Below are 25668 nucleotides of genomic sequence, written 5' to 3'. Positions count from 1 at the left end.
TTAAATTTTTACACAATAAATATTTAAATGGTTTATTTTTATTTCAATCTTACTTTAGATTATCATAGTTTTAAACATGTAATTTAAAAAATGCATGGTGAAGGCTTGGTAAAAATTTCCAGTTCAGTTTTAATGCCTAACATTTTTTGTTTTTTAAAAAGTCATACAGTATATATGTACAGTATATAGAAGTAGATATACTGTACATATATTTTTTTACGTAATTACATCTTTTTTATATGTTCTTATATGTGTGTCTTTACGTACTGCACATATTTACATTTGATATGCATTGTTTTTTACTTGGTGTGTTTATTAAAGTCTGATGAGCTTACTGTCACTTGCACATTTGGTTTGCAACACCATGGTATTGCATAATATAAAATATATTGCTAAATATCAATGTTGTGAATTTATTGTATCATTTTGTACAGACAGACATTAGTAACCAATCTAGTATAGTATTAAACCCTGATAAAAAAAAATTGATTGCAGAAGAAATGTATTTCACATTCTGTAACATCATAATATGTGTAACATACAGTATATACACTCACTGTTATCCACTCACAGTCTCTCCCTCTCTGAGTTTTAGTGCTTCACATGCATCTCTGTTCAGAGTAACAATGAAACTCCTCCCTCTTTGCCCTGCTCCCTCCCTCTCTCTCTCTCTCTTTCCCTCTCTCCCTGTCTGTATCTGTCCTTCTCTGTGCAGGAGCTCGGTCGCAGCATTTCTCTTCACTGCAGGGGCAGCTACATTCTCTTCTCCAGGATGTCGGGCCTTCTGACCAGCTCTGTTCTCCTCATATTCTCCCTGATGCTGTTCCAGATACTCACACCAGAGGCAAAGGTAACAAATATTCACTTCACCAAACACAATCATTTGTGCTGGGTTAGAATGAATGTTTACTTCTATAACATCCATGTTTTCTTCCATTTCACTGATTTACTGCAGCTAACGGAGAGGTTTATTTGCTGGCAAATGTTTTCCTTTTTTAATCCAAACCCTAAATAGTTAAGAATACTTTGCTATAGCATTTTGAACATTTGAAAAGGAACAACTTAATTCCACTTATAGATTATTTTGTGGAAGTGTGTATCATGTTGGGAAGTACACAGTTTACTATGTCAGGGTCTCATGTACCATGTAAGTGCTTGTGCTTGGCTGTGTTAATTTCTGTTCAAGTCATATTTTCCTGAAAGCTCTGAGCTCACTCAAGCCAGATGGCGTGAAATAGGGCATACAAATCATCATTGCCTGGCAACGGCAGAGGACACATCAACATGGCCTTGCTGTAAATTCTGGAAATTTCTCGGAAAAGCAGTGCCCAAATATGAAAGCAAGGCAAATCGCTCTCGCAAACAGCCCAAGATCATATTAAATCAACCAGATAGACATTGTGATGTGGGTTTACATCTTTCAATTACAGGGCTCCAGGTTATTTTTGGATGGTAGATAGCATGAGACATGCCATTAGAGAGGATGGCAAATCCTTGGGGATATTTGTCTTGTGTACTTGTTGACTCATGCGCCTCTGTGCTTGTATTGCTGATGAAGCCATGCACTTTCCCATTAATTGGTCGCACATTATGCCTATATTACTGAAACGGAAGATTTTGAACTTTGAATATTTAATTAAATTCAGTGGCAAGAATAAACATTGTAAGGGGTTTTATGTTTTGCTTCAAGCATTTGCAACAGGTTGCTAATTAATGTTATGTTTAGAATCTGCAATAATGGCCAGAACGTGTGACTTTATTCAGCAAATATTCAACAAACATTGTTAAACATGGACATGGACACGACATTGCATTGTTGTAAGACTTTCGTGAAGCTTCATGTTACTGAACAAAGCAATAAGGCGCGAGAGAAATAGAAATATTAAATAGAGAAACAGCAATACAAATATAGTTAATTAGTCTAACCGTAGGCTGCTTAGGATTGCCATGCAATGTAGCCGCTTGGCGTATTAATGCAAAATACATTTTGACAATTTACACGCAGTTCACACTGAACGCATTTTTGCGTTCGTCTGCCGTTTTAGACTGTTGCGCCACGTCTCGCATTTTTTTTTTTTTTTTTTTTTTTTTTCTTCAATGTGTTGTGCCTTTTTAGATGCCGTGTCAAGTTAAAAAGAACTTTAATTGCTAAAAACGCGTCTCGGTTCACCTGCGTCCCGGTCGTTTTTTTTTAGCGCAAGGACGCTTTGACTGTGAACGCCTCCTTTTAATTAATCGAAAAATGAAAGATCAGTGGCACTAATGCATTGGAGAGAACTGTAAACAGTTGTTGTACACAACGGTAACTTGTGTAGTTTATTTGTTTCAGTCGAAAACAACCGAGAGCTTCAATTGCAGCTGTAAGTGCGCTCCGTTTTCAGCACCATGGACAGCGCCCAGGGCTGAAACAGTGTAGTGTTGAACTCAATGTAGACGCCACAGTGATTTAGAAATTGGCGATGGATTAGTCACTGTATCTGAGGAACAATACGGAACAAAATCAATAGGAGTGGCAGCACAATCTCATTAGCAGAAAAAAAGCCGACCGATGTGGAGGAGGAACACTGCCATGGTAACAGCTGTCACAGAGCACAGTCAGTTTCCTCTTCCCTCTAGATTTACATTTAAATGTACTGATTTTCATCAACTCAAAGAAATAAATATATAAATAACTATAATATATAAAACATTTTAATGTCTGTCTGACTGTCTGTCTGTAAGGAACACACATGCTCTGAATTTGCATGATTTAATCATGTACACCGGTTCCACATGAATTAAGTTACATCAACATATTTTTTTTCAGATTGGTTTAATTCATTAATTCTTTGTCAATATAATTCGTTCACGTAATTTCAACGTAATGGAATAAAGTAGCCTCAAAGTGATTTTACATGTGTCCCTAACATGATTCATTTCTGCAGTTTTACATAATATTTTTTCTCACATTACTGATTTATGTTATAAGTTTATGCTAGCTAGCTAACTTTTAGCTAGCAAGAGCATACATTAGCATGCTAGATGCTTAGTAATTTGCTCATTGAGTAAAGGGTTTAACTCAATACAGCATTTTCTTTTGTGTACCTGTCCTCAAGCTAAGCAAAAGCTTCACTCTTCATCACAATGGTAACGCTGTGTAACACAATCGGTTCTAATTCCCAAAATAACTGAGCATTATATGACTGAATAACCGAACACTATCAAGTCTCCCCCTTTTCTGATCTTGCTTAAAAATACATCAAATAACAATTTTAAAAAAGTTGATACTATTCGCATCAAGTTCCATGCAAAGCAGGCTGGGAACTACAAATCTCCTGTTTCAGTTATATCAACAAATGAAATAAATTTAGTGTTCAAGAATATTGTAAATTGAGCAAGAAAATTAAGTAAATTTAACAAGCAGCAAAATTATTTTTTGCACTGTTGTTGAACATACTTTGGTTCACATTCACCTTACATAATTTAATCTAGTAGAGTGCACATTTTAGAGAATCACATTCATTGAAAGCAAAGAAAACAGATTTGTGAAGAGAAACAGTTTTGTTGTGTAGATCACAAATAATATGATTTAGTAAATCGGACAACCTGCTTTTTTCCATTTTTTTCAATGTGTCTATCTATCTGTTTTTCTTTATATTATAATATAACATGGCAGAATGACAATCTGTAATTAATTTTTGTAATAACACACAACCAAGGTTACTGTATTGGGAACATTGCAGAGAGTTGATTATGTTCGACATTTTTCTATTGGAGCAGTTATGCATATTGGAACAGATGGTAAAGAACTGGACATCATCACCACAAGTACTTGAACTCATGGTATGAACAGCAAGATCACCCACCCACACATAAATACACACACACGCACACACAATATGTGTTTGTCTGGGGCGGTACAGACGTCATAATGCACCAGAGTGAGTCACCAGTACATTGACTCGCAGTGCTCTGAGGAATTGTGCTCCTTCACTTTTATACATCACTGTTTCATTCATTATTAATTATAACAGCTTCTCCATACTACCAAACACAACTGAAATACCTAAAACCACATAAATCTTTCTTCAAACATGCAGTAACCGTTGTGGTTGCCATCAAAGACACAGTTACTGACTCAACACAAGATCTCAGACATTGGCCATATTTACGACAGCTGATGCCGAATCTAATTTATAATACTCAAAACGTGCTTTTGAAAGCAGTCAGTTGTGCCTCAGTGCTTGCTTTGCAATTTAGAATAATTACACTGCACGCACAGGCTGAAGATGATGTTATGACCCAGTGTTCAATGGCCAACATGAATAGGGAAAGAGATTCAGAATTCTAAACAATAAATCAGTGGCAGTACAGCGCAAGCAGAGAAACACAGGTCTTCTATCAGTGCTGGTGACAGAACTAATACACCCAAAGAAGAGCTGGTTATTCATGCTGTCAGAATGTGCTTGCCATGCAACCTCGAGTGATTTCAGGTTCTACAGAAGCATCTTTCTTTTCTTCTCAATAAAGGTGGTGTGGGTGGCGAGATGATTAGATTCTGTGTGTGAGTGTAATGGAAGCTCTGACTCATTGAGGATGGAGAGGTGTTGACAGGAGCACAGATGAAAGGAGAGGAAAATATGCTTACTAACACTTCTGAATGAAATATGGCTGCACTGTGTCAAATGCATGAATGATTAGTGAAGTGTCATAGGAAATTGCACTGGGAGATTTGTGTTTTTGTGTGCTACCAAAGGCTTCAGAATGTACAAATCCACCATAAAATCTGCACGTGCTACCAATCTCCCTCCATTCTAATTTAGATTTAAAGATGGAACAGAGGAGTTTGGTGTTCTGCAAGAATTCTTATAGTTACATTAATTAAACATAATTAATGTTAAATGAGGACCTTGATAGGTCACTTATAGGTTTTCAAATAAAATAGATGCCCAGTGCTTTGAGTTATTTTTATGAGAAAAAAACAAAAAACAGATCCTTGTTTTTCTGCTGTACACTAAGACTAGTAACTGCATAGTCCACAACAACGGCAAGGAGCTACATAAAACATGCATTATTTTGTTGAAGGGTATGAAATCCTGGACACTTGTGTTACTGTATGTGCTTTAATTTTTTTGTATATCCTCAAACAGAAATTAATAAGAGTGATACATTTCTAGAATATTTTCTTGGAATCAAAAAAGTTATAATATTAAAAAAATATATTAATTCTGTGATAGTCAAGTTTGCATTCCCCTTCCAGAATGTGCAAGATGTTATTTAAAAAAAAACAAAGTTGGATCATAAAAATCTTTTTATTTAAATCTTTTATTTTTATTTATTTGACATAACGGATATTTACATATCTAACAGATCTGAATCTTTGTTTCAATTATTATTTTGTCTTGTGGAATATACGTACTGTAAATATCTAATATGTAGCTTTTGAAGGGTAGTGCTAAATGGAAAAACAAAACTGATCGTATACATCGTATCACTTTCACGAATTAGCCCCCAAATGTAGTCTCCCATCATGTTCTCATTATACTGTCCTTGGTAGCGGCGTTCAAAGTCCAGTATATCCTGATGGAAGCGCTCGCCTTGCTCCACTGAGTATGCTCCCATGTTCTCCTTGAATTTATCAAGATGAGCAAAAATAATAATAATTTTGTTACACAGTGTATAATGGAGTAAAAGCCACAAAACTCGTATTCAAAACTCAAGTTTTGGTGAGGAAAGCAACATATATCACCGATCAGCTCACTTTTGACTTTACAAAAAAAAAAATTCTCACAATCAGCTGACTCTGTCTCTCTGTCTCTGTATTTCCCAGCCTCTCTCCACCATGCATGGGGGCGGTCACAACTTCGACAGCCAGGCAGGTGGAGTCCGTCTTCGAAGGGACCTCCGCGATTCAGTGCCCTATGAGGCCCAGATGATGTCATACCCTGGAGCTGACTTCAAGGATCGGAGTGATCTGTACTACAAACCAGAGGCCTTGAGAGCTCAAGGTCTTGGACAAGCCCTCCAGCGAATGGTGGAAAACGACCAGAGGCGAGAACAGGAGGCAGCTTATCTGGCTTCATTGATGCGTCTCCTCGAGGCCCAAAATAACGGACAGGTCAAACCAGTAGAGGAGCAGGAGGATGAAGGGGATTTCCAGGGACCATACCCTCCAGACTATGATGAGACCGAGCAGGCTGTGAGCATGGCTAAGCCTCAGGCATCATGGCAAGGCCTTCTGGATCCTCAGCTTACTCAGGCCTTACTCAACAGCTACAAGCAGGAGAGACTGATGCAGGCTGGACTTGCTCCAACCACCAACAGGATTCCAGAGAGGGAGCAGGACAAAGACCAAGAGATGCTTAGGTAACCAAAACCTGACAGTATGTCACTGTGTTGAGCTTTTATGAATAATGTACGAATGATGTATTGCTATTAAAGGAATGTTCAGAGTTTAATACAAGTTAAGCTCAATAAATGGCATTTGTGGCATAATGTTGATTACCACAAAAATTTTGTTAGACTCATCAGCAAAAAATCATGGTGTAAGGCATTTACAATTGAAGTCAATGGGACCAGTCCATTAACATTAAAATGCATTGTTTCAAAGGTATAACCAAGACATTATACGTGTTAACATGACTTTAGTGTGATAAAATCGCCAACTGGAATTACAGGGTTTACCGGCTACTACGTCGTCATGACAACAAAGTTGTAATATTGGATGTAACTTTCCACAATTTTGGTTAGTAAGCAATTTTATCACACTAAATTCATGTTAATGTGTATAATGTTTGTGTTTTATGGCTATACTTTTGATGTATTTTGATGTTTATCAACTAGCCCCATTCACTTCCATTGTAAGTACCTTGTACTGTAAGTACTGTAACTCAGATTTTTGCTTTTTTTTTGTTTTGTTTTTTTTGTAAACCAGGGAGGAGTCTAAATTATGATTTGTGATCATCAACATTATGTAACAAATGCTGTCGATTGAGCTTAACTTGTATTAAAGCTGGAACATTCTTTTAAGGGAATGTTATTGGTTAAACACAAGTTCAATGTGAAGTGTATGATTTCTGTGCATCTAGTGTCACCAAACAAAATTATCAAAACAATGATTGTTTTCAAGCAGGTTTCCTGAACACACCCTCTGTCCGCCATTGGTTGGACAAAGCGATCTAGTCCTGCCCCTAACTCATGCCATTGGTTGAGCTCCACAGTGTAAACACTTTTCAGCAAAATCAACCTACGAATGCCTTTCTTATTGTTGTCTCTGAATATTAATCTGGAGAAAGTAGTTTTACATAAGAAAAATTACACACCTCACATTTAAGCAAACATGAAGCACTGTTCACAAACCATTTCTGTAATCTGATCTATTTCCGAGGGAAACAGGATATTGAAACAGCAGGGGGGGAAATTAAGAATAGTACTCCATTGGGAATTGATTGGATTGTGAAAAGTGGGCATTACATGCCAGATGGAAGGGGTTGTGATTGGTTGTTTTTGATTGTGATAAAAGATTATGAAGACAAACTTTTTATTTGGTATTACATGCATGCACCAATAAATTATGTACAATAACTACAGCAACTTATTTTAGCAAGTAAATAGGGTAAATATTTACTGTAATGTTGAATTTCAATAAAAGCTCTATGTGGCAAATGTATAATGATTGCTCCAGTAGATCATTTTAACCCTCCTACTGCGTTAGGGTCATTGTTGAATTTTTTTTTTAAATACTACATCTTTTTAGTACAGGAACTAAATGTAAAATTGAAATCATTTAAAAAAAAATTGTTTTACATTTTTTGCATTAAAATGTAACATTTTTCTTTCTTTGCATAAAGGTACCTCGTTGAGAAAATCCTCTCCAGTTTGGCATCGGGTGGAAACCAGGCAGGCTCCTCAAACCAGCGTGCTAAACGGGACCTGGGAGCCGTGACCAGCTTGGAGAAAGCTGGAGGCTCCGTCCTAAAACGAGCTCGTCGCTCCCTGGACTCCGCCCCCGTCCCCTCCACCCAGGCAGAGGCCTCACTGTTGAGAGTGAAAAGGCTTGACGATGACTTCGATGATGAAGGGGTCATAGTGCAGAGCAACAGAACACCACATGTCGGCCTGCAGAGAATGAAACGCATAGACACTGACCAGCCACCCCCTCAAAAACACAGCCGCAAACGCAGAGCGCTGACCTATGACCCCAACCTGATCGCACAGCACATCCTGCAGTATCTACCAGCCTAAAGAGTTCAAGTGAAAAAGAAGGGGTAAATATGGGATAAAAATAAAGGGAAATATAAATATAGACAGATAGGCAGAAAGAGAGTTTTCAATGGGGAATGCTAAATTTGCTCACTGATACGCCAGCACTCACTGTCATCTGCCTACGTCTAAACAGGCCTGCTTGCTAGGGTACCAATGTTAATGTGTTTCGATGTTATACTATAATACATTCCACACACATAACAGCTTATATAATATGCTTGCTTTTCTCGCCATATGTTATAAAGGCATATTATTGCATATTATTAATTTGATTGACTGATTTTAAATTATTTAATTAGATGTTGCTGTATTTGTTGAAATCAAGAGGATTAAGGTAACACTAACCTTTGTGCCACGGTGGGTACCGATTCTTTACTCTGTTGTGATCATAAGCTATTAATAAAAAATATTTTTGGGGGATTATGCAGTAGGTAACTGTATAACTGATAAGCTCCCAACAATGGTCCTTAACACACAGCTTGACCAAGGTCACGCAAGAGTGCGTTTAGGAAATACAAGGGACATTTTTCCTCATGCAGTCACATTACATGAGCTCAGTGGCCCCAAAAAGTATTTGGACATGTAAGTCACACTTAAAAATGTAGGAATCTCATTGATCTAGGTAGGAAAAAAATCATAGCAAATCATGTTTTTTTATTTATTTATTTTTTTTTATTTTTTTATGAATGATAACAAGCTGATTTTTCAAGCAAAACATTTGACAAAAATAAGTTTAGGTTTTAAACTACAAATCAGATAAATAGATAATTCTATATTCACTAGTGAAAATGCTAATTCTTGATATAAGTAAATACATTTGCACTAGTAAAAACATTCATTCTTGATATCGAAAATGATGTAATCACTCACGGAAATACCCATTCTTGATATAAAAATTGTAATTTCAACTAGTAAAAAAGATCATTACTAATGTCTGTAACTGCATTTTCACTAGTAGAATTTCTCAGTTATCTGTCAATCATTCCTGTTCAAACGCTGTTACAGATACTCTGTCTATAATTAATTTCTTACATATAGTTGAGAACTTCTTACTAGTAAAAATCATCTTTTTTAATATAATGTTTATTTATGATATGATATAACATGATGAATTTATTATTTCTGTACATTTATTTCAACATGTTAGATTTTGAATTTTAGATACCTGGAAATGGATTATAGATTTCAATCAACTGAAGAGCCATTAACGAAATCTTAAAAGGCTTTCTTTCTAGTTACAAAAACATTGCAGATATCCAAAATTAACACTGCCACTAGTGAAAACCAAATGACCAATATCAAAAATTAGCATTTTTACTCATTATAATTCAGTTGCTGATATCAGGAATGGACATTTGCACGAGTAACAATTATCATTTTTACTAGCAAGTATAACATTGCTGATATGTGAAATTGTTATTTCAACTAGTAAGGAATTCATTATATCTGTAAATGTGTTTTGAACAGGAGTGAATGACATTCTACTAGTGAAAATGCAGTTACAAGTACAGTATCACAATACAGTTGAAATTCTATTTTTGATATCAGGAATTAGCATTTTAACTAGTAAAAATGTAATTGTTGATATCTATAATTCATATACTGCACATGATTAAATGTCAGAAGGGCTTGCGATGGTTAAACTACACCTGTGGTTTCTCAACTGAGTTCACACATTCACTAAAAATCACCTTAAAGTCATTGCAAAAATGTCTCAGAAAAGTGAAGCTATTTCATACATTCATAAATTCCAAATACTCTATGAACGTGAACGTCAGCTTTTGTTTTTAATTAGCTTCCCAAGAACATTATCGATTTGGAAATAAATGATAATGAAACAACTAATTCCACTGAGACAAACATCTCTGAAATATGTTTATTTATTACAACATTATTATTATTATTATTATTATTATTACACAAAATAACTGATACATTCAGAACCGTTAGAGGACCCTTGTAAACGGCACAAGACATCAGAACAGCTACTTTATATAACAACAGGCAGCACTCTATACTTTTAACCATGAAAGAGCCAATCAAAACATTTTAAAAACAAGTCTCATGTCTTCTCTTTTCTCTGATTGGTTGTCTTTAGTGGTGTCATCTTCTCAGTAATGAATGTGTTATGTGTCCTATCCAAGTTTGATGGACTGTGTTTTTTTCCTCTTGGTTTTGCCAATGAAACACTATATCTGGGTTTCTGTACTAACTGATCTCTCTGTCCCAAACTTTTTGCCCTCTAGGTTTGTAATCTGACTATTATGAATTTGTGAAGGAAATCGTGACTCCGAGTATACAAACGCTTTTTCGATATTCGTGCCGTCATAAAATCTTGTACCAAAATACTTAAATCTGCACAGCAAGTTTTGTCAAGCAACAAAATCACTGTTAGTGCTAATAAAGTGTATTTGAACAATCATATTTTGTTTAGAACTTTGCATTTCTTGTAAGTGGATTATAATTCTTATATCACATGTAACATTTAATGTACTGGCACGGTAAAATCATTGTATTAGCAATTTATCTACCCACTGTAAGGTGAGTACAATAACGATTTCCTTTTTAAGTTCTGAAGAGTAAAAAAACAGAGAATAAAGTAGCAAAACAGAGTCAAAACTAGTACAGTATAAGGACGTGTTACACTGAAAATGATGGGTGAGGAAGGCCATTTCAATTACAACGCAGCTTCATGCGGTTTTAGATACAGTATCATATAACCACATAATCATTTGCCGACTTTAGCTTAAAGATTATCAAATAAACTCAAAAACATAATTGGTAACACTTTACAATAAGGTTCCATGCGTTAACATTAGTTAATGCATTAGGTATCATGAACAAACAATGAACAATATATTTGTTACATCATTTATTAATCTTTGTTAATGTTAGTTAATAAAAATACAATTGTTCATTGTTAGTTCATGTTAGTTCATAGTGCATTAACTAATGTTAACTAATACAACTTAAAAAAAATGATTAGTATATGTCGAAAGTAACATTATCTAAGATTAATAAATGCTTTACAAGTATAGTTCATTGTTAGTTCATGTTAACTAATGGAACCTTATTGTAAAGTGTTGCCAAATCATTTTAAAATGTGCGCATTTAATTTTTTTATAACATATTTCCATGAAATTGAATTGAGTAATCTTTAACAAAAATTTTAAACATTTTAAATTTTATTCTTTTTGTTAATAATTACTCAGTTCAACATGATGGAATTTTTTTATGAAATTGAAATGCATAAATCTTAACAATGGGCTAAAATATTTTTTAAGTGTACCTCTTAGTTATCAAAAGGTTTGCTGACAGAAAAAAACAACAAATCTAATTTAACAGATGAATAATATTCCTAATATTGGAACTGTTCTACATTTAACTGTAGATCTCATCTTAAGACACATACATGCACATAAAAACAATCACAGAAATCTTGAATAATGGTCCTTGCAATGCAGTCAAACAGAAATAAGACATAACAACGTCTGGTTGATTATTGACAAAATCATCTAATCTCACAGCTGTTTGTGCATGAAAGAAATCTTAACTATACAGTGAATAGAAACATACTAAAGGTTTTAAAAGCCTTTTCTGTGTTTCCTATTCTCTGTTGACAGCCACTATTACAAGATCACAATAATGCTCCTCCGTCCAGGGAGAAGGGGCTCGGATACGGTTGCCAGGAGACTGTTTCTATGCAGACAGCTTATGTAAGCAGAACTGTCAGGACCATGACGTCATGCTGAGGGGGAAGAGAGACAGATCCCTTCACACATTTTGATGCCAATATTATTTGACAGAAGTTGACTAATGAGTTGACTAATGAGATGATAAAACAGCCATTTGAAAGAGTGAGAACGATAATGACGTCAATTACAGAGGAGATTGTAGGGGCTTGGCAAATTATAAAAACAAGGGAAAAAATGACATAAATGGAGACAAAAGCAACACCTAACAAGTTCGTGTTTAACCGCAATATATTTTATTATACTTAGAAATGTAAACGTTTAGTTACATTATATTCATATTGATATTTTAGGTCTCCTAACTCAACCCCTAAACCTAATCACTTTTCGACAATGTAAAACGTAACTGGCAGATACATTTACAGTCACAATGATTTTAGTCACATTACACTTTTATACAGACAATTTTGAGCTTTAAACCCCACTAACCCTAAACCTAACTAATTCTCAACAATTATAAAGACGCAACAAACAGTCACAGTACATTCACAGTCATTTATTTCAAAAGATGACAAAAAAGCATAACTTCAAATGACCCATGCTGTATTCAGGGAGGTCTTGTACACGATTTAACCATTTATAGCCATCTTAACACCTTTGATTCTTGTGTGCAGCTGACAAAAAGCAAGACGCGTACTAAAAGTCATAACAATGGCAAAGCAGCTATGATGCAGCATTTCATTTAGACAGAACTAAAGCCTAAAACCCTATTATTTTGCTGCCTTGCAAGTGCTGGTATTTCCTTCAGGAAATGCAAATCCATCTTTAAAAGGTTATTTGCAGCACTGTTCATCGGATAACTCTTTACCTATCAAGAACGTAAGGTTCGAGGCTGTAAAACCTTTTTGATTCTTTATTTTTAAGAGCGTAGAGATAATAAATGATGCTTAGAGTCTGAATTTGCTAAACTACTGTCTTACCTGCAGTCTCTGACAACATCTGAGAACAGCTCAGGTCAGGCCTACGCTGCCAATAATAATCCAGTTACTGAGAAAGAGAGGAAACAGCATTTCTTTAAAATAAAAGAAATTAAAAAAAAAAAAAAATTTAATAACTCAATGGGTCAAGGACAACATGATGATGAACATCAGAATAAACATGGGAATTTAGTTAGCGGACCCTTATAACAGACTGTGAAAATGCATTTCTGCCTTAATCTAGTAACGTACACTGGCGGCCAAAAGTTTGGAATACAGATTTTGTTCTTATGGAAAGAAAGTGGTACTTTTATTCACCAAAGTGGCATTCAGCTGATCATAATGTATACTCAGGACATTAATAATGTGAAAAATTACTATTACAATTTGAAAAAACATTTCAGAACTTCTTAAACTACTTCAAAGATTTCTCATCAAAAAATCCTCCATGTGCAGCAATGACAGCTTTGCAGATCTTTGGCATTCTAGCTGTCAGTTTGTCCAGATACTCAGGTGACATTTCACCCCACACTTCCTGTAGCACTTGCCATAGATGTGACTGTCTTGTCGGGCACTTCTCACGCACCTTACAGTCTAGCTGATCCCACAAAAGCTCAATGGGGTTAAGATCCATAACACACTTTTCCAATTATCTGTTGTCCAATGTCTGTGTTTCTTTGCCCACTCTAACCTTTTCTTTTTGTTTTTCTGTTTCAAAAGTGGCTTTTTCTTTGCAATTCTTCCCATAAGGCCTGCACCCCTGAGTCTTCTCTTTACTGTTGTACATGAAACTGGTGTTGAGCGGGTAGAATTCAATGAAGCTGTCAGCTGAGGACATGTGAGGCGTCTATTTCTCAAACTAGAGACTCTGATGTACTTATCCTCTTGTTTAGTTGTACATCTGGTCTTCCACATCTCTTTCTGTCCTTGTTAGAGCCAGTTGTCCTTTGTCTTTGAAGACCGTAGTGTACACCTTTGTATGAAATCTTCAGTTGTTTAGCAATTTCAAGCATTGTATAGGCTTCATTCCTCAAAACAATGATTGACTGACGAGTTTTATTTTATTTTATTTTATTCTTTTTGCCATTTTTGACCTAATATTGACCTTAAGACATGCCAGTCTATTGCATACTGTGGCAACTCAAAAACAAACACAAAGACAATGTTAATCTTCATTTAATGAACCAAATAGCTTTCAACTGTGTTTGATATAATGGCAAGTGATTTTCTAGTACCAAATGAGCAATTTAGCATGATTACTCAAGGATAAGATGTTGGAGTGGTGGCTGCTGTCTAGATTTGATCTAAAATGACTTTTTTCAAATAGTGATGGTGCTGTTTTTTTTACATCAGTAATGTCCTGACTATACTTTGTGATCAGTTGAATGCCACTTTGGTGAATTAAAGTACCAATTTCCTTCCGAAACAGCAAAATCTGAACATTATTCCAAACTTTTGGCCACTAGTGTAAATCCAGCAAACTAAATAACTGGAAAATATAAAAATGCTATTATGATCAGTGCTAAAGAGAAAGCTATTAAAACTGTATATTTGTACACTATATTTCAGATTTATGTGCAATAATAAGGTCTCATTTGTGTTTTAATAATAATACCCTAGTAAAAAATATATATTTTAAATTTTATAATTGAATGTGCATTTAAAACATTATTCTTTGTTATATCACCCTGGCATTCATTAAAATTACTAGTAAACACTACTTCAAAAACAGCTGCTGAGGGAGTAACAGTAAATTGCCATCTTTCTTTCTTCTCGCTCTCTTAAAGGAATAGTTCATCCAAAAATGAAAATTGTCTCATTATTTACTCACCCTCATGCCATTCCAGAAAAACTTTCTTTCTAGTGCAGAACACAAATAAAGATTTTGCAAGAAAATCTCAACTCTGTAGGTCCATACAACACAAGTGAATTGTGAGCAAAACTTTGAACCTCCAAAAAGCACATAAAGGCAGCATAAAACTAATCGATTAAGACTCCAGTGGTTTAATCCATGTCTTCTGAATCCAAGTGGTTTGGAGAGAGAACAGACCAAAATGTAACTCCTTTTTCACTATATATTTTGCCATTGCAGTTTCTAGGCACGATCATCATTTCAAGCTTGATTACACTTCCTTGTGATGCATGTGCAGAACGCTAGATGGTGCTATAGGAAGTGTAAAAGAACTTGGAATCATGATCGTGCCTAGAAACTGCAATGGCGAAATGTATAGTGAAAAAGGAGTTACATTTTGGTCTGTTCTCTCCCCAAACCAACTAGATAGCTTCAGAAGACATTGATTAAACCACCGGAGACGTTTTGATAACTTTTATGCTGCCTTTGTGTGCTTTTCGGAGCTTCAAAGTTTGGTCACCATTCACTTGTGTTGTGAGGATGTACAGAGCTGAGATATTCTTCTAAAAATCTTTCAGTGTTCTGCAGAAGAAAAAAAGTCATACACATCTGGGATGGCGAGTAAAAGATGAGATAATTTTCATTGTTTGGGTGAACTATCCCTTTAATCCATATCTCTCTATTTTTCCCTTTTTTGTAAAGTTGTGGAAACATAGCGGATGTTTTTATTTTGCTGCTGGAGCAAATAGGAATGCAAAAATCATATTTGCTGTGGTCTCCCATTCACCACTATAGAAGTTTACCCCGCTATAGTTTATTTCTGAATTAAAAATCCCAGAAATGTGAAAAGGTACTATTAAAGGGTTAATTCACCCAAAAATGAAAATCCTCTCATGACTTACTTACCTTTAAGCCATCCCAGATGTGTATGAGTTTCCTTCTTCAGCAGAACTGAAGTGAAGATTTTTATAAGAAGATTTAAGCTCTGTTTGTCCATACAATGCATGTAAACAGGTGCCATCAGGCTGCTGGCTATTTGACAGTCCAAAAGGCATATTTAGGCAGCATAAAAGTAATCCACACGACTCCAGTCCATCAATTAATGTAAAAGATAAATTGATAATTAAACCTTTATTAACTTCCTGCCAGCAGTCGTCGCATCAGTGACATGGCGAGTTCACGCAAGAAGTTGGAAGCACGCGCTCTGTATACAAAAGAGGAACGAATGTCATGTACAGTGCTGGGCACAAGCAATGATTTAAAGTTAAAAACGTTTTAATTATCATTTTGTTTCTTACACCAAACTATCGGTTTGCTTCAGAAGACATTAACTGATCGACTGGAGTCATGTGGATTACTTTTATGCTGCCTAAATATGCCTTTTGGACCGTCAAATAGCCAGCAGCCTGATGGCACCTGTTTACTTGCAATGTATGGAAAAACTGAGCTGAAATCTGCTTATAAAAATCTTCACTTCGCTTCTGCTGAAGAAGTAAAGTTATACACATCCGGGATGATTGTAAATCAGAATTTTCATTTTTGGGTGAACTAACATTTTAAGAAAGCAAATCAAGCAGTAAGGCTTGGCACAACATTTATTACCTTACTAAAACATTTTTTAAAGAAATGTTTATTTTGAAAGAATATTTGTTATTTAATATAAATTATTTACCAATTTAATATTCTAAAATAATGATAATATTTGTGTTCCTTGAGAAAAAAACAGTTGGTTTAGTGGAAAAAAAATGTATTACTAAACTAATAGACTTAAACTGATTGATAAAGAACAATGGGTGAAGTGTTTACCCTCACCATCCTTGGCTTCTTCGGGCAGCAGGGCATCTTGCCGATTCCCTAATACAAAAGCCAATGTGGCCAGTATGCCAGCATCAATAACCCCCAGCATGGCGAGTATGTATGCCCAGTGCACAGAGCAGTTCCCTGGAGAGAAACTACTCACACGCTCCCCACACAGAGCACGCATCTCAGCGCAGGCCCAGGAGTCTGGGAACAACACGCACGCCAGGGCCAAACAGAATCCTGTGAGAAGAACAGAGAAGATTATGAATGCAAGAGAGATAATATGTTGGTTAAGACATTTCTGAATGTGTCGCATGAACAAAAGAAATGTCTCACCTGCTGTCAGCTGCAACCATGCGCATATCTTATAAACTGTTGCTGCGTTGCAGAACCTGAACAGACATAGGCATCCCACACTCGCCCACACCATAGTAAGAGACATGCAGACCAGCACAGCGGGTGACTGGAAAGCTGGCAGTGGGGTCAGAGTGTGCAGAGACCCTCGGCAATCCGGGACGGGCCAGTCTGTCTCCAAACACACTTCGAAGAGGCCCAGGGTCCCGGAGGGAGGAGCCGGTCCCCCTCCACGGAACTGCAGCTCCTGTGTGCCCACCCAGGACGGCTGGATGAGAATGACCACCTCAATGATGGCAAAGCAGAGCGTGCAGATTGCCCACAGCACGCCCACAGCCCGGGCACTCCGGATGAACTCCGTCTGATACAGACGGGCCACCTCGGAGGAGTGATGCAGCATGATGCAGCTGTGGAGATCTGGAGGAGACAATCACAATAATACAAGCATGACATTTATTGCAATTATATATATTCATAATATATTCCATTTTTAATGACCTCCAATTAATTGGGAGAATACTTCTGTAATCTCACTAAAGTCACACCACAGGACTATACAAGTGAAAAGGAAATTAAGCAAAGCAAACAATAAAAACAAACAGAAAAAAAAAAAAACTAAACAAAATAAAATAAAAAACAAAACAAAAAAACAGAAATGAAATTAAACAAAACATAAACAAAAAACGAATAAAAATGATACAAACAAAACTGAAAAAGCTAAACCAAAGCAAAACAGAAACTAAAACAAAAATGAAACATCAACAAAGAACAACAACAATGAAACAATCAACAGTAACAGCATCTAAAAATACAAACTCTCCCTTCAATATTCACTTAAATGTGTTAAAAACTAAATTTGAAATAAACTATTGTTTTTCCTCAAACTTCTGATTTTTAAGGTCCTGAAGCTGCTGGCCCTCAAGAAAGGCTTTGCTGCATAATCCAATTCCAGCATCACTAAGAACTCTGGACCCTCCAGAAGGTGATGGTAACATTACCCTTATAAAAAGTACTGTGGGGGCACCATGGTTCAGTGATGATATCAGATGGTAAAACCACTGTAACACATCCAATGTGGTATTACCATGGTACCATGTCCAAAAACAACATGGTATTACCATGGTACATTTTCAACAAAAATAAAAACTAAAACATAGTATTACCATAGTATATGTACAGTGGTGGTACCATGGTTCAATGATGGTATCAGATGTATAGTAATATGCCCAACAATATGGTATTACCATGGTCCAAATACACTAAAGTATTAACAAGTGCCATGGTTAAAAACACCAAAAACCCATGATAACACCATGGTCCTGTATTGCAAGTGTAGTGAGTGCAAGGAAAGGACTAAACATAAAAATCACTTAACACTACCCAAAGATAATAAGTGAAATGATGTATACAGATTCACAGATGAACAGTTGAATGTGAAAGGTAATGCTTACAGTAAAATGATCACAATCCAAACCACAAAACCTGATCTCAGCACGGAAAAGGATGTAAACGGATGGATGAAGGGAGATTCACCTCTCAGCTCTGCCTGATTCCAAATCTCTTCCTCCCACAACAGGAACTGAGTGGCAAAAATCACATAAAAATGTAATTAATGAAGAACAGCATTGCGCAAGAGTGCGGGGGTGAGATACAGAGAGAAAATGACCTGAATGGAAGGATTCTTCTTCTCTTCCTCCCAGTGGGATTTACGGTAGCAGGATGTGCGACATTAAAAACAGGCCTATACCGATGGCAACCATCTTCCTCGCACATATGGATGCAGAGGAGAGTGTGAGAAGGGGGGGGGGACAGGGCTGTTCTGATTGGGGGGAGGGTCTCTGAACGCAAACAGACATATGCAGGAGGCAGCAAGGCAAGTCCACTGAAGAAGAATGAGAGAATGAAATGATCATTCCCTGTGGGGGAAAGAGAGAGTTATGGCTCATCAATTCTAAAAGTGTTATACATTTTGTAGGATACAAAGAGAAAGTGAGAGAGTAAGAGATGGCACAAGTGATGCATTTCAGAAGAGCACAAGATAATACAGAAAGACAGCAGGGATGTCAGTAATGTGTGAATGGTAGGAGGAAGTTCATCTGTGCATTGGATAGCAGGTTTACTGTCAGTGAACATGAACATTAGTGTTTGTGTTTGGAACAGCACTTTAACAAAAGGATTTAATGGGTGAATCTCTTGCAAACATGGCCCAGTCACATTTCACCCTAAAATCACAAGAAATAAAAAAATAAGAAACAAATTTTGCACTAGAAAATGGTTAAATAAAGAGCCTACTTTTAGGACCCGATTTTTCGCTTTCTAATATTTTCATGCTAATTAAGCACATTTTCTCCCCAGTTCTCATATCCGCAATGCATCCAGATGTTTCATTTTTTTCTTTATTATTTTCAATGTTTACAGTATTTACTGTAATATAATTAATGTAAAACAAGTTACATATTACTCAATTTTCTTTATATAATAAAATGTTTCATTACATTTATTTTTTACATATTTAAATATTTAATTTTATTATCATTTAAATAATATATCATAGCCTATTTTTAAGACTTTAAGAATTTTAAGATTTTTCGCATTTTAATATTTTCATGATTATTAAGCGCATTTTCTCCCCAATCCTCATTACTGCAATGCGTCACTTTTGGATATTTTTTTTTCCTTTTGTAATTCCTATGAATCTCAAAAGTTACAGTAATTATTGTAATATAATTACTGTAATACAGGTTACATATTACTGTAATATTTGTATTTTATTTCATATATTTTAGAACATTTATTTATTTAAATATTTATTAAATATTAAAATATTACATTTTATTTTAAATAATATATTATAGCCTATTTTTAGGAACAGATTTTTCACATTGTCATATTTTTCATTCATATTAATCAGATTTTATCTCAAATTCTAATTACTGCAATGTATCCAGATGTTTCACTTTTTTATTGTATTTATTTATTTATTTTATTTTTTTGTCTTTCCCATTTTTCTCAAAGGTAACACAGGTTACATATTACTTTATTTTTTATTTATTTAATAAAGTATTTTATTTAATTATATGTAATTTTAAAAAAAATATTAAATATTAATATATTTTATTATATTTGAAATAATATTTTTTATTTTTGCATTACAGTAATAAGAATTAGAATAGCTTATATCCAATATTGTCACAATGCAAAAAATCTTAATGGTCCTAAAGATAGGCTTAATATTCTTCAAGCAAAATAAATTATGAACAAGAAAATGCCTCGACACATTTTGTGACATTTGCCTCTTTTTCATTTTTTTATTTCACAAACAAAAAAAGCATGTTGGCTTGTAACAACACTGGATAGAAAGGTTTTATTTAGATTGCAACGTGTACCAAAAGTTACAAAGTGAATGTTACCAGGGTTGTTCTTCTGACAGATAATAGAAACAAATCTTGTCAATATACTTGTGCAAAAAGGAACAAGCAAAAAGTAAAAGAAAATAACTCTGCCTTCAAATACTGTTAGAGGAAATATTGCACTATATATTGCTTTAAGTTTAAGGTGGTTGCATAATTTCCACAGTTTGATGGCCTTGGTCTGGATTTATACAATGAAAACATGAAACCTTCAAACAATTACAGCGCAAACTCTGTTGCTTGTATTTTGAAAAATCAAATATGTGACAAAAAGCCTGTGCAATTCAAAATCCTTAAAATCTCAGGTGGAAAATTGTGATTTCAGTGCCATGCTACCTTTTTGTTCTTAATGTTTCTGAGGTAACCCTTAATAAAATTAAATTACTGAAAAGAAAAAAAATGTCACACTTAATTTTGAATCTTTTAAGGGGCCACTGAGACGAACATGTGTTTGCATTCATCAGTGCTGTTTCTAAATTGTGTTTCTATGTAAATGTGCTAGACTGACATTTTTGGCCGCTGACTAGTCAACCTCCCTAATATTTCTAAATAACACCAACTAACCCTAATATGACCTTAAAAGTAATTTACTTAACTGAAAGTCAGTTACTGTAATCTGATCACAACAATTTAAAATCTAATGCTACACTACTTTTTAAATAAAAAGTCAGCAGATTGAAGTATCTAATTACTTTGTAATCAGATTACACCCAACACTGGTCAATACGTATAAAACAGTTGCATCTGATACAGTACAATGATATACATTTACAAAACACTTGGCATTAGATTACAGATTTGACAGTACTGAGATTACAATCCCATTATGTGTGTGGCACCCACCTTGTTGTGGATGTATGATTCACAGGTGTAGCTCCAGACAGAAAGGTCAGCGAAGCTCAGCACCAGAGAGTGGCCCAACACCTGCCCGTGGGTCACCATTTGCTGGTTTACATAACGCCCACAGAGCACCTGGAAACAAGCCACAGCATGAAACAGAGAAGTGAAAATAAACATGTGAAAAATAAATCACATGCTAATGCAATCCTCAACTGTATTACATATAACAGGCTTGAACACTACTACCTTGAAACTAGATTTTTACATGTTTTGGAAGAAAAAGAAAATGGTGCTTGTCGGTGCAAAACTCGCCACCACAATGCTAGGGTGTTTTATGTTGTTGCCAGGGCATTGCTAAGCAGTTGCTATGGTGTTGTGAATGGTTTAAGCACTTTTATATGCAGTTACCAGGGTTCCTATGTTATTCTACGTGCTTTTAAGCATGCTGCTGTGCAGTTCCTAAGGTGTTCAGGGTGGCTGCTTACTGACCAAGTCAATAATGTCTACCGCCAAGTGTCTGGTCCCCAAATATGGCTTGAGTCCCTCCTTCAGTGCAAGTCTATGGGACTCTATTTATCTGTTTCATAGAGCGCAACAGGGCCTGCCCTATTGTTCAGCCATTTTAGTACCCTAAGTATTTTTCCAATTCATTGTTCTATAGGGATTTCATAAAGTACTTTATAAAAGAGTGCCATGAACCAAACCAACCAGTGCTGAGGTAAATCACAACCAGATGTAGACAGATACAGTATATCGGTTTCACATATTAATATGTGCCGATAGCTGCTTTTTGGAACTATCGGTAATTGGCAAAAATCTATGCCGATGGTTTTTTATTCTACAGTAAAAATGTCTTGATTCTACAGCAAAACAGCGGCTTCTACAGATGAAATAAAAACAATCACTGGTACATCGTGGAGATTTACTGGATAACAATCTTTCATCATTGACAAAATTCAGCCATATTTTATCCTCACTTCAATGCATATTTTGTTGTTTTGACAAGATAATAAAGTGTTTTAAATTTAAGCAAGGGCATGCAAAGGAAAATGCAACTATATGGAAACGTCTCCCCTCAGCACATACACGATTCCTGAGTCGGAATTGCATGCTATCATACTACTTATACTATAGTAAGGGTAGTATGAGTAGTATGCCATTCTGAACTCAGCCCATGTCTCAAAATTCATATCTTGTGAATAATAATAAACCGTATTCCTCATTAAACCTCATCTGGTGAAATATATACTGTATATTCAAAATCCTTCAACTGGAGAATATATAGGCTACAAAGGCTTCATTTGGTTAATATTTAAAGGTGCTATATGTAAGATTGACAACAAGCATTTGAAATGGGTACTGCAGTCCAAATTCAAAATATTGTAGAGTTGTCTGCCCCGCCCCCGACTCGAAGCTCATGTGGGTTGCCAGAATGTTGACTCGCAAATTAGCCAGCTCAGCTTCCGTTTCAAAGGATTTCTGGGCTTTAAGCTGTCTCCATCTTCCAAAGGCATCTCCAATATTATCCTTGTTTTACTATGCCTCTAGTCATGGTGGTTTTTAGATGGATGGCGAGGCTTTTTAGGTCGGGTGGAATCTGTGATCTCTCATCCAGTTCGTTTGCTGGCTTCCATGGCTGCAGCACGCAGTGTTGTTTGCCTGCAAACTTGTTCAAATCTGGCAACCCCGCGGTGTCGAAATACTATTGGTGAGTGGGCAGTGGGCGTGATCACACAGGCCAAAACATAAACAGCAATTCTGGCCCGGAATAGAATATACTGGCTGTACCACTGTTATCGGAGAAGCCAATATTTCAACTTAGCATGTTTCCTAATTCTCTAATGACATATTATGGTCATTTTATGATTTAGTACAGTAAAATATTACATATAGCACCTTTAAATATAAAGCGTTGTAATGAATTGTGTACTTTTTATTAGATTTGCCAAAGCATGCAAAGTTTATGCCATTGAATCTTTGAAAGATGTTAAAGAATAGCTACTGTTTGCAGCAGATCAAGTGATTATTTGAATGAGGAAAACTTTGTTGCACCCCCCCTTCACTTTATGCGGAGCACCCCCACTATTTTCAGAGAGCCTTTAGAATTTTTTGATTTGGAACCGGGCCTGTATGGAGTCAAACTTTAATGCTGCCTTCATGTGCCTTTTGAAGCTTAAAGTTTTGGTCACCATTCACCTCCATAACATTGACTGAGCTGAGAAATTCTTCTAAAAAAAGAAAGTCATACACATCTGGGATTGCATGAGGGTGAGTAAATGATGAGAGAATTTTTATTTTTGGATGAACTATCTACTACTATGTTTGTTTAAATCCCAAACCCTAAGTGCTGTATGAGCAATAGAAATAGTGATGCTTGTCTTAGCAAACTGCACTAATAACTCCAGACCTGTGAGCTAATGCGTCACAATGTTAGCAATCACCCTTGATATTATCAAGTCACAGTACAGAAATACATTCAGTACTTTTTGAGGATGCTACATGAATCAGTTTTGCACATATACAGGTTGTCTTTGTTGAGAATTCGAGTGTCATTAAGCAACTGTAACCTTGTAGCAGAAGAGGCAGATCAGGTTCTCAGCATCACCTCCACACACTTCACACGGCAGGAAGACATCGATGCCACCTGCGGGCACTGGCCGCACTGACTCAAGTGTGGGCACCATGACAACGGGTCCACCGCATACATAGTCTCCTAGCAACAAAAGCCACACAATTAGATCAGCACTCAAAATCACATTAAGAACATCGAGCAGAGTGAAATATTGAAGAGATTACTCTGTTATTACATTACAAACAACATTAGGACTAGAAATTAGAGTGTCTTTTTTTAGAAAACAAAAGCATTTAATAACTCTGACACTTTACCCCATCCATGTCTTGTGCTCCACAGACAAGCTCAAACACAGATTTCTCAGTATAACCACAAGCGCCCTCAAGAGCAGAACTCTCCTGGTCATCCACAGCAAACACATTTTCTGTGACGACAGACTGATGGACTGACTAGTCATAAAAAGTACAACAGAGAAATTATATATATATACAGCTCTGGAAAATATTAAGAGACCACTGCAAAATGATCAGTTTCTCTTGATTTACTATTAATAGGTATGTGTTTGAGTTAAATGGACATTTTTATTTTATTCTATAAAGTACTGACAAAATTTCTCCCAAATTCCAAATAAACATATTGTCATTTAGAGCATTTATTTGCAGAAAATGACAACTGGTCAAAATAATAAAAAAGATGCAGTGTTTTCAGACCTCGAATAATGCAAAGAAAACAAGTTCATATTCATTTTTAAACAACACAATACTAATGTTTTAACTTAGGAAGAGTTCAGAAATCAATATTTGGTGGAATAACCCTGATTTGTATATATATATATACTGTATATACAGTGCATCCGGAAAGTATTCACAGCGCTTCACTTTTTCCACATATTGTTATGTTACAGCCTTATTCCAAAATTGATTAAATTCATTATTTTCGTCAAAATTCTACAAACAATACCCCATAATGACAACGTGAAAGACGTTTGTATGAAATCTTTGCAAATTTATTAAAAATAAAAAACGAAAAAAATCACATGTACATAAGTATTCACAGCCTTTGCCCTGACACTCAAAATTGAGCTCAGGTACATCCTGTTTCCACTGATCATCCTTGAGATGTTTCTACAACTTGATTGGAGTCCACCTGTGGTAAATTCAGTTGATTGGACATGATTTGGAAATGCACACAACTGTCTATATAAGGTCCCACAGTTAACAGTGCATGTCAGAGCACAAACCAAGCCATGAAGTCCAAGCAATTGTCTGTAGACCTCCGAGACAGGATTGTATCGAGGCACAGATCTGGGGAAGGGTACGGAAACATTTCTGCAGCATTGAAGGTCCCAATGAGCACAGTGGCCTCCATCATCCGTAAATGGAAGAAGTTTGGAACCACCAGGACTCTTCCTAGAGCTGGCCGCCTGGCCAAACTGAGCGATCGGGGGAGAAGGCCCTTAGTCAGAGAGGTGACCAAGAACCCGATGGTCACTCTGACAGAGCTCCAGCATTTCTCTGTGGAGAGAGGAGAACCTTCCAGAAGAACAACCATCTCTGCTGCACTCCAACAATCAGGCCTGTATGGTAGAGTGGCCAGACGGAAGCCACTCCTCAGTAAAAGGCACATGACAGCCCGCCTTTAGTTTGCCAAAAGGCACCTGAAGGACTCTCAGACCATGAGGAACAAAGATTGAACTCTTTGGCCTGAATGGCAAACGTCATGTCTGGAGGAAACAGGCACCACTCATCACATGGCCAATACCATCCCTACAGTAAAGCATGGTGGTGGCAGCATCATGCTGTGGGGATGTTTTTCAGCGGCAGGAACTGGGAGACTAGTCAGGATCGAGGGAAAGATGAATGCAGCAATGTACAGAGACATCCTTGATGAAAACCTGCTCCAGAGCGCTCTGGACCTCAGACTGGGG

The 25668-nt window shown here is 36.2% G+C and overlaps 2 protein-coding genes and 1 pseudogene across 3 annotated transcripts; 1 reads left to right on the top strand and 2 right to left on the bottom strand.

Annotated features, from left to right (window-relative positions):
- Positions 1-705: 705 nt before the first annotated feature.
- On the top strand, positions 706-10666 carry LOC127424435 (uncharacterized). The gene is made up of 3 exons (XM_051669657.1): positions 706-850; positions 5810-6345; positions 7830-10666. Exons 1-3 carry the CDS (start codon positions 773-775, stop codon positions 8221-8223), a joined length of 1008 nt encoding a protein of 335 aa, XP_051525617.1. The 5' UTR covers positions 706-772; the 3' UTR covers positions 8224-10666.
- On the bottom strand, positions 10107-18574 carry LOC127424437 (LHFPL tetraspan subfamily member 3 protein-like). Of its 2 annotated transcripts, none has more exons than XM_051669659.1 (5): positions 18371-18574; positions 16902-17336; positions 16572-16805; positions 12917-12983; positions 10107-11992 (listed from the first exon to the last, which is right to left on the bottom strand). In XM_051669659.1, exons 2-4 carry the CDS (start codon positions 17317-17319, stop codon positions 12958-12960), a joined length of 678 nt encoding a protein of 225 aa, XP_051525619.1. In that variant the 5' UTR covers positions 17320-17336; positions 18371-18574; the 3' UTR covers positions 10107-11992; positions 12917-12957. The 2 variants fall into 2 exon arrangements, with proteins under 2 accessions (XP_051525619.1, XP_051525621.1); XM_051669661.1 differs by having other exon boundaries at positions 18453-18504.
- Positions 18371-25668, bottom strand: part of LOC127424086 (histone deacetylase 6-like) — a 20764-nt pseudogene continuing 13466 nt past the window's right edge.

This window comes from Myxocyprinus asiaticus, chromosome 33 (genome assembly GCF_019703515.2).
Source record: "Myxocyprinus asiaticus isolate MX2 ecotype Aquarium Trade chromosome 33, UBuf_Myxa_2, whole genome shotgun sequence".
Lineage (NCBI taxonomy): Eukaryota > Metazoa > Chordata > Actinopteri > Cypriniformes > Catostomidae > Myxocyprinus > Myxocyprinus asiaticus.
The sequence above is the reverse complement of the archived record's forward strand: the minus strand, read 5'-3'. Positions and strand labels throughout refer to the sequence as shown.